Below are 10,807 nucleotides of genomic sequence, written 5' to 3'. Positions count from 1 at the left end.
AATCCAAAATCGTGTTATATAGATACTAGTTAAGTATGAAAAAAAAATCTGATGAATAAATTGTGAAATATATAATAATATGAAAATCAAAAAAAATATTTTTAGAAGTTGCTAAAAGGGTTAAGCACGTTGTGAGTAACATCAATAGCCAATTTAATATCAAAACAAATGATAGTGCTTATCTTCGGCCTCGTCCAGTGGTTATTATAATTTTTCGACTCTCGGCGCCCTTGCTGAATCCAGTTTTTTCCAATGCGCCCTATATCAAATTATTACAAGTGCACTTTGCGAAATAGCAAATATTTTGTTTAAATGTTAATGGTAGAACTACTTGTTTGCAGCATATTGTTTATTTGAACAGTCAATGCTATGTTTCAAATGACTGAAGAATTACCTTTCTTGAATAGTCTGGAACAACTACCGAAGAAAATATGTTTAATAAAGTTGCAAAAACGTAAATAAAGAACATTCTGAAATAAAATCGACTAAAGTGTATAACATCTGATACTGATGAAAATTTACGCGTATCAGGTAAGTTTCTTTGTCAACTCGCAGAAGTGTTTAATATAATTAAACACTTCTGGAAATTACTCAAGGGCATCGTAGACAATCCTTCGGTGCTCGAGCAGCTCAAAATGTGGTCTCCGGAAGATGGTTATAGTTCTCGGTCGCGTTCACTGTTCTTGTCTGTAAAGTCTAGAACTAGAGTACTTGTCAACTCTTCTCTTACAAAGGCAGTTCGTCTGCTCAATACTGTGCATAGAGATATTGACATTTTCTCGTTGCACAAATGTAGTTTTGGTTCAATTCGTGTGGGACAATGCACACCTATTGAAGTGATTTGTATCTGTTCTTTTATCTTTTACTGAATTTGTATGTATGCATACTTATATACTATGTATATATTTTAAAATTATAATAATTTTGACGCATTAGGTTAACCTGTCAGGTCACGATGGTCAAAGTTTTAATAAATAAATAAAAAAAATTAAAGTTTAAATTTGTAATGACGATTTTGGCGTCACTCTCCCCAACCCAAAGTATAGCTCTTGATCTGTTATTATTTGGGCCATCATGTATACATCAAAATAAAGTAATTGGAATGAAAACATTGAAGTCCATTTATTAATGTTTAATATGTAATAATAATAATAATAATATAAAACAGACACACTTAACAGCGATAATTCTTCATCGTATTATATTAATAAATAAAGGATTACAAAATAAAATAATAATAAAAAAATTGCACTATGTTTTACATACGCTTTAAATAAAATAAAATTTCTCTCTTTTAAATCATATTTTATGAATAGTATATATTTTTAATATACTACAACTAAAAATAAAATGTAAATGTAAATTTGTAACTAATAACTATGAATTGAATATATTTACATCTTTATTTTTTCAAAGTGTAGGAATATTATAGTAAGATACATAGACTTAGAGCCGCCTTTGGCATTTGCCCGTGTATAGAAAACGGCTCTGTATATATATGTTTCACATATAAATACATACGAATCTACCGTAATTCATATTTTCATATCGATATGTACGAATAATAATATTTTGATTCATGATTACATACACAAAAATATATATTTACACAGAATGCTTTGTGTAATGAGAAATGCAATAGAATACTTTATCTAATTAATCTATCGATTAAATATATTAATTAAAACATATTAAAACACACTATTATAAGCTACAAAATTTTGTTGCGACGCTTTAATACCGACACACTGAAAATAAGTCATAGTCGTTGATTTAAAGAGCAACTATTTGTTACAAAGATGCGATAAACTCATTTACATGTATAATTCAACTATAATTTCATTAGTATGTATTAAATAAATTTATGATTTTTATAATAATAATAAAATAGATCATAATGTCAAAATCTTAATATTTTTTGTTAAAAAAATTGTGCATACAAAAAACATGATTTCAATAATTTTATTCAAGGTAAAAGTAGTAGTTATGCTGTACTATGAATATTATACATATGTATATAAGTCAGCTTATCGTATCTTTGTTTACTACAATTTGCTATCCTGTGTTTTTAAAACATCGAGATCATTAGATATGGAAGCATTCTGCACACTACATTTACAAGATAAATTATATAGCATTTATATAAATACAACAATCGTTGATGAAGAATAAATAAATACAAATGATTTAGAAAGGCCTAAAAAATATATAATGAACGTTTCGCTTTTAGAAAGCAAATTATATAATTAAAAATTAATAACGATTTTATTTATATATATGTGTATATATATATAATTGAATTAAAAAAAAAACATAATTAGCGATTTTATCATAACACTTACATATGATTGTCAATATCATAAACGTGCCATTTATATAATTTTAAATAAATCACATATTCACAAATACCGATTTTCTCAATAGTATTATCTACACGAGTGTTAGGCTAAAATTAAAAAAAAATATGTATAAAACCCAGCTCCAATTTTTCAATTGGAGTTGAACCTGAACAGTGATATATAAAATAAAATATGTATTTATATAAATTAGTATATATAATAAAAAAATAATAATATTGTATAAACATCAAACTATTAAAATTTGTGTAATAAAATAATCAATATACAAATACATATATTTTTGTACTCTAAAATTATATTAAATTTAAATAATTAAAAAAGAAAGAGATCCAAGTCAACAATAATTTACATAACGTTATCGTTGTAAATATATACATATACATAGGGCTACCATATTTATATAGTGTAGCTATGAATATATTAGAACACACATATTTTAACTGAGACGAGCAGCGAGATTTTTTTAAATATAGAATTCAAAAAGACATTTTTATCATATAGTGAAAAGGCTCTCCTTGAGATCTTTGAAAGCTTTGAGATGTTCTTGTGAAATTCAAAAAAAATCTCGCTGTGCGGCTTTGGGTTCTATTATAAATTATTTTGATTAAAATACATGGCGGAGGTAGATGGAGCTTTAAATTAAATCGCTAAATTCCGAAAAGGTATTTTGAGAAATGACTCAACTATGTTTCAAGATAATATATTTCAAGCTCAATAAAGGAAATGAAGTACAGTAAAACCTCGTTACATCATACACGATTAATTCTCGTCAATAATATTTTTTTATACATAAGAGCTTATTACATATAATTTTTAAAAGGGATACAGTATAAAGTAGAGCTTCTTAAATTGCTCTTTTCAACTTCTGGAAATTAATGAGATAATACAGTATGAACTTTGAGCTTAAAAATCGATAAAAATGTTTCGAATTAACACGGTTTTACTGTACACTTCAAAGGCGATACAATTTAAATTTTGCTATTTTCACATATAGCGATTCAATTATTAAATATCAACAGTTTTAAAATAGAAAATGCTAATAATATAGGAACTACGCAATGAGATGTCGTCAATTAATTTAGGAAAAACTGAAGAGAATCTGTGTTTTTTTTATCTAATGTAATGTTTTATTAAATAATAATCTTTCTCCATAGAATCCGCCGAATAAATACACAATACATATTATATATGAATATAATTTAATAATAATATAAATGCAATACCTTTACGATATGTCTAATCAGAGTTAACGGCCGTTTCGGCCATAGTATAATTAACCCTTTGACTACAACGAATTGAACATCGATCATTAAACACCTAAATATCGAACACGTTTACTCTACAAATATATAATATGTATATTGTATGTATTAATAATAATAAGACGAAATATTGGCAAAGCACCCTGCATGAATAGATCTAAGTCACTAATGACGATTCGATATTAGTCAGAAGTTTTGTGTTTTGAATGTGTATGTGTGTAGGGGTGTTTGAAGTTTATTGTAGGTCTTCATCACACTTAGGTATGTCGAAAATCTCGGCAAATAGCGGCGGAAGTTTGAGATGCATCCAATTGGTCCTAAACCACTCTAGCAGATGGGAATGCTGCACGCCGATGGCACGAAGATCACTCAGCAGAATCTCAATGTTGACAACCTCACCCACCGTCTGACGTCTGGATATCTGAAAACGCAAATTAGATTATGCATAAATAAATAATACTCAAATAAAGTTTCAGCTCCTCGTAGCTATAACTAAAAACATCCTTAGAAACTGAATGAATAGCGTGAGAAGAGCGTTGACGTCCTTGCCGCAACGGTCATGATTATAAGACGCAATCGCGACTCTACTATTAAATACGACAATCACTATCTACTTCTCTATTCTTTAATATTATATATATATGAACTTTTTTAATCTAAAATATAAAATTCATTTTTTTAATGAACTTTTTAAAGTATTTGTTAACTGTCAGCTACAGATGTGTTCGTTCGGACGATCAAAGAGAGGCAATTTTGATTTTGGGTGAAGATGAGCGCTGGTTTTTGACAGATAAATACTATGTACTCCATTGGACGATAATGTTTCGAGAAAGATTTCGGATATTGTCTATTTTTCTATCTATCCTTGTCTTACATTTATCAATGTTATGAGTAGAGATATCGATAATAACGGTATTAGGAAACAAAAATCGACTTTTGACACAACCGGTATTACTAAATCAAATACCGGTAGTATCGAAAAAATCTTGATTTTTCACATGAACATTATTTTTTCGGTCTTTTTTATAAGCAATTAATAAATAAAAATTCAATTCCAGTAATACCGGTATTGATTATTTTTTTCTTGGTAATACCGGTATTGTAATCCCTTATTGTGAACAAAGATCTTTGTTTCATATAAAGAAAGCACGTTGACTAAAATATTGGAAAATAAATTGCACGTGTTTGGATTTTTTCAGGTTTTAAAAGATTTTCTTTGTATTTCATTAATGTAAATTTTACGAAAAAATTGCCTTTTTTCAAGTAAAGTTTTTTTTTACTGATATCTGGACAGATTTTTCACGTGCTAGATTAGCAGTTTGAGGACCTCTGCATTAGTGCATGTTGTTTTATGATTATTCTACAGATAAAGTTGTAATAAAAAATGGATTTTAATAAACAAATAAATTTAAATTGAATTGTATTAGTTTTATATTAAAGTATTCATGTATATAAGTATGTAATTTAATATAAAGAGAATAATACAATACATAACTCTGTGTAGAAATTCATATATAATATTGATCTTGATTAAAATGTGCCAAATCACATCTCAGGAAGCTGTTAAAAAACGCAATATCCTGTACACATAATAAAAGCTAAATTGTGTATCCTTTAAAACTCAATCGATATTTATTATTGCATTATTGTTCTAGTAGGTTCAAAGAAGACGCCGACGTTCCATTGCAATAATAAAATGTAATATGTATTATGCTTTGAATTGCACGATGAGAATGTGGTGTTAACTATTGTAATGTTGTGGTTGAAAGCGCGAGTAAAACATGTATTAGATCATGTCGCTAAAAAATGTATAAATTGCTAAACTTATATATGTATGTATGTATAACTTTATGATCAAATAAAAAACATAAGTCTGCGGCGGCTGAGATAAGGTCAACATAACGCCCTAGATGATGACCCCAACATTGATGGTCGAAACGTTGCGAAAGGCGCGATAGTGGAAAAGAAAGAATAACCTCCTAAATATATTGTAGATCTCATTAGGCACTGTCTTCATTCAACATATTTAGATAAAAAATATAGCTTATGAATATCAATGATCACAATACAACCATATAATAAAAAATATATTTAGCTTATTAGTAGCATACTGTCAGATTAGTTGTTGCGGAATAGTCACGATATTAATTTTTGCATATAAAAGAGTACCTTATATTCGATACTCTCACACGGTAAACGTATACGTAGAGAAAAAATATAATATACATAGCTACGTATTTGTTTTAAATATGGTTAGTGCCCAGTTTTGTCATTGGATATGTATTACAATTAATAGCCGAGAAATAAAACAATGAAAAAAAATACACTTTGTAACTGCCGAAATCCTATAAATTACTCATATATCCGAATTATTATTGGACTTTTAAATATCCTTTAAAGCAGCGGTTCCCAACCTGTGGTACGCGATAGTTGGTGGTACGCGAAAAATAATCAGTAATGGCGGACATAAAAAGTAAAAAAAAATCAGTCATTAAAATATAACTTAAACTATTGTATTTTTCCTAAATGTAATTTTTCATAAAAGATCGATGATGATCTTTAATGTTAATGATAAAATTGAAAGTATGATTAAGAAATTAGATTTTTAGAAACAGTGTATCGAAAACAATCAACCGGAAGTATTCGAAACTACATACTTTTTTGGTTGAAAATAAGGTTAGCTTGTCTCAAGATTTACGAGAACATATAATAGTTTATTTAACATGATTAAAATCGTCTTTCATGGAGTATTTTCCAAAACCCGAAAACAAAGATAATAATTGGATTTCAAACCCCATCTATGCAGAAAATTTAGAAAAAGCTTCATCGTTATCAATAAAAGATAAAGAAGATTTAACATACTTATCAAGTAACAAAACTATACAAGTAAAGTTCGAACGAAACAATCTTATTAATTTTTAGTTAAACATCGATAAAGAATATGAAGAACTTTCTGAAAAAGCTCTCAAATTCTTAAAACCGTTCACTAGTACGGAATTAGTAGAAAGAGATTTTTCTTCATATGTCTTTTAAAAAAATAAGTATCGAAGCAAAGTGGACGCAGGTGTAGATTTAAGAGTATATCTCACATCTTTTGAAGCAAATTTCAAAAAATTATGTTTTTCGAAACAAGCACAAGGATCTCATTAAATTTATTTTACTTATATTATTGTGCTTATATTTTCGTAAAATTTGTTTAAAAATTAAACTTATAACTTGATAACAATGTATTATAATTTTAAGCAACACTTGCAGAACTATTATTTTTGATAATAAATAGAAAATTTCGGTAATCAAAATATTTTTATATACTTGAATTTTATTAATATTAATTAATTTAAAACAAAAATTTGGTCTGCGGCGCTACTGCAAATTTGAAAAATAAAAGTGTAAACTGTCTCGTTTTCATCAATTTTTTTTTTACATTTACCGTGTTTAATTAATTTTATATACAAATATTTTCTATTAAAATCGGTAATTTTTGGAAAAAATTGCCTGCGGTGCATTGCATGTTTTTAATACAATTAATTTAATTCTATGTAATTTTTTATTAATAAAAATTAGTTGTTAAAAAAAATACTTCCTTAAATGTCCTGGTTTTGAATTTTGACAAAAAATGAGCTTCGGCACCTTTTATTTAAAAAAAAAACATTGTGATATGTAAAGTTCAAATGTCTCATTGTTATCAGAAAAAATAAAAGCTTTTTTTTTTTTTTAAATTAAATAAATTGAGTTCTGGGAAATATAGTCACCTTATAAAATTTATAACGCAAATAGAATAACAAATTTCTCGAAATACAATCATTTTTACGAAGTGGTACAATTAAGCGTGATGTACTATAGTCCAGTCAAATAAGGGTTTAACCTCGGAATGAAAGATAACAAGCTGAAATTTTGCACAGACCTTTGTTTTGACATTCTAAATATATGGTGAAAAGTCTCAAAAGATATCGTGTCTGCTAATCAAGATATTAAAGGTCAAAGGTCATAAAAATCGTTTTTTTGCAAATATCTCGCCTCTTTTGCGTCGCATGTCATTAAATGTTTAACAAAACTTATAGAAAATAAAATTTTCTACAAGTTTGTTTTAAATTATTTCTTCGTATGGTTAATGGTTTTCGAGATATAGCGCGGGGAGTGGGAAGCGCGCATCTAGCGCGTAAACTACGGCGCCAGAGTTACCTGTACATTCTTCCACACTTTCGTAGAAAACATCGCAAATTGTTATCTGCTGAATGAACCCATCTAAAGCATTATAACTTTCAATCTCCATATCTTCAAAAATCATCATCGATAATGCAAAAAATAATACGTATGGCCTCTGATACTTCTTGCAAAAGCGGGATCATCCAACATTTTGTCGACAGAATTCGATGCATAAATTGTACTGAGAGCTTCCTTGATTCCGCTTCCATTCATTATATACCCTATGCATCCAATAAAAGACATAAGCATATGAAAGCCTCCTAGTTTCACAACTACTATGGACAAGTCTGAGCTAGCATCTGAAGCTGCTACGATTTCACGTGCTTTTATGTACAACGGCTGATCAAAAGTTATTAAGCATGTTCTTTGTTCATGTTTCTTGGCAGTATTTATAGCACACTGTAATGTAGTGTAAATTGTGTCCATATTACTCACAGGATGATGAATAAAAGTAAGAAACAGAATCCGAGAAGTTACAAAGTTCTCATTGTTTTTTGTTCAATAAATCCATTCCACCCTGGCAACGGTGAGATATTTTTCCACTTTCCGTACTTCCACAACAAATCAACTACATTAAATATATATTTTAGGTTAGTTCTTCTACATCATTAAAATTTTGAACTTGAATCTCTTGCTCAATCCGGGTACGACATGATTTTCATACACTAGAAGGGGTATATGTGATAGTGCTGCTAACTCCTTTGCACTTGGTTTTGTTGTAAATTTCTTTATGCGGTCATCAGATATAACTTCAGATTTTGGAGTTATTATTTTTATCATTCCCATTATATGAACAGTATTATAGCCATCAAGAGTATAAATATTTTTCTGCATTATCTGCTGCATACTGTACTAAGGCACTTGACTATGATGGTTGATTACGAGGCTGTGGGTGATAAACAGCTGAAATTTAACATTTTACAGTATCACTATATGAAGCGAAAAAACCTAAACTTGACAAAACATCCAAAAGTCTTTTTGGATGTTTGGCCTATCTGTATTTTTTCTATGAAGAAATACAGATAGGCCTATTAATAACTGCGAAGAAAAGGACCGTTTTCGTATGGAAGTCATTATAGCATGACTTATAGCCGTGTATTTAGTTTTAAAATGCCCCGTCTTTCCTTTTCTGTTCTTTATAATAACTTGTTGCAGAAAATGTAATAAAGTTTTCGGAATTTCTTCATTAATATTTTACTCGGGGGCGGATAGGACTTGGTCTCAACAACAGAAGATCGAATATCTTCTCTAATAATCGCCGCAGCAGCTTCCACTACGCGCAAGTGTTCTTCTTCCGAAGTGCATTTTTTATTTTCATACCAAGCTATGGATAAAACTTAAGCTTGAGCATCGCAAAAAGAAAAAATAGGGAATGATCCAATCTTCGTTATAATTATAATATCAGTTAAATATTTTTCTCTTAATTTGGAAATGATCTTATCATCTGGTACATACTCCGTAAGGACATCTCTCAACTCTTTCAATTTTTTCGCACAAATTTCTTGTCGAGCAATATTTAATTTTTAATTCCTAATAATACAATAAAGAAAGTAATAAAATTATGGTTCAAACGACTTGCCGAGACCACTTTTTTCACGATTGTTTACTTTTTCAAAGCTTATACCAAGTTAAGCAGGTAGAAATACTCGCTGGATTCTATAAACGGATGTACGCCTCCCACTCTTCGCGCTATATCTCAAAAACGGTTATTGATACAAAACAAATATAATAATTAAACTTGTAGATAATTTTATGCTTTACAAGTTTTGTGACCTTTGACCTATGATATCTTGATTAGCAGACACGATATTTTATGAGACTTTTCACCCTGTCCTTAGAACATCAAAACGAAGGTCTGTGCAAAATTTCAGTTTGGTATCTTTCATTCCGAGGTTTAGCCTTTATTTCGCCTTATTTGACTGGACTACTACCAAGTGGTACGCGAGCCAAAAAAGGTTGGGAAATGCTGCTTTAAAGCATTATGAATAGTGTTAATTTATGTATTTCTAAAGTAATTATTTTCTGAATAAATTCAGAAGTAAAGATATATTTTATTGACAACAAATAAAACTACTTTTGTGATGTTTTCCAATGACACACATGGTTATTATGAGAATTCTAAAGCAGTATATAGATAATTTCAAGAAAATTGAAGAATTTAAATATTTAGGAGCGTTCTCCTAGCGCAGCTGATATCGCATTATACTTACGTTTAATACAATACCATGCAAAAAAATCCATACCGGCATCGAAACCAGTAATGTTTGCATAAATAGTTGAAAACTTTGATATAACAGCATATTGCTTATCGATCTTACTAGAGGCGATGTAGCGTGACTTTACCTGTACAACATCGCTACCTGAACCGCAAGTTTGAAACATATCGAAAGTAAATGTAAACTAGCACAGAACGCACAAAGCCTTCACTCTCAATATTGTACACAAACTTGCTAGTTGCAACTATTCAGTTCAAAATTCGCTGCTTATCCCGTAACGAGTTGCTAGTTTTTAATTACGGTTAAGAGCTATCTAATGAAGAGAAATTTCCTTCGAATTGAAATTTAGTTTGACATGTTGTTTCATTGTACATTAGTTCGAAAAGGGTAAAAGTTATTGTATTACAAAATGGTCTAAATTTATGCCTCTCTCGTTAATAAAGTCCAAATTTTCGACTTAAGGTACACTTCAGTGTGCCAGAATAAATAATTAAAATGCACGGCAACTACATAAATTGGAAAAGCTGCGAAGAGTTTGTTAAAGTTTTTGCGGCAGCGCACTGTATGTATCGATGTCCAATTTTAAAGCAAAGTTTTCACTAAGTTGTAAATTTGTGCTAATCATGGACAATCACAGGGATAGCTATTCATGATCAGTGTTTTCAATTATACCATGTCGAGATTTTCGCTACAAAAATAAAATGTAAAATTACGGATTGACTTAAAACATGTCATTGCTTCGAAATATGTAAAAACTGTTTCT

General features: G+C 29.3%; 1 protein-coding gene across 2 annotated transcripts in view; it reads right to left on the bottom strand.

Annotated features, from left to right (window-relative positions):
• Nucleotides 1-3,464: 3,464 nt before the first annotated feature.
• Nucleotides 3,465-10,807, bottom strand: part of Eip78C (Ecdysone-induced protein 78C) — a 109,204-nt gene continuing 101,861 nt past the window's right edge. For both annotated transcript variants that reach the window (XM_088185793.1, XM_088185792.1), the window contains one exon: nucleotides 3,465-4,043. In XM_088185793.1, coding sequence (XP_088041919.1) covers nucleotides 3,858-4,043 — 186 coding nt within the window. In that variant the 3' untranslated portion in view covers nucleotides 3,465-3,857. The remainder of the gene's footprint in view (nucleotides 4,044-10,807) is intronic.

The sequence above is a fragment of the Plectrocnemia conspersa genome, unplaced genomic scaffold (genome assembly GCF_051122295.1).
Source record: "Plectrocnemia conspersa isolate PC_06_02 unplaced genomic scaffold, ASM5112229v1 ptg000005l, whole genome shotgun sequence".
Classification (NCBI taxonomy): Eukaryota; Metazoa; Arthropoda; class Insecta; order Trichoptera; family Polycentropodidae; genus Plectrocnemia; species Plectrocnemia conspersa.
This window is presented reverse-complemented; position numbering and strand designations above follow the sequence as displayed.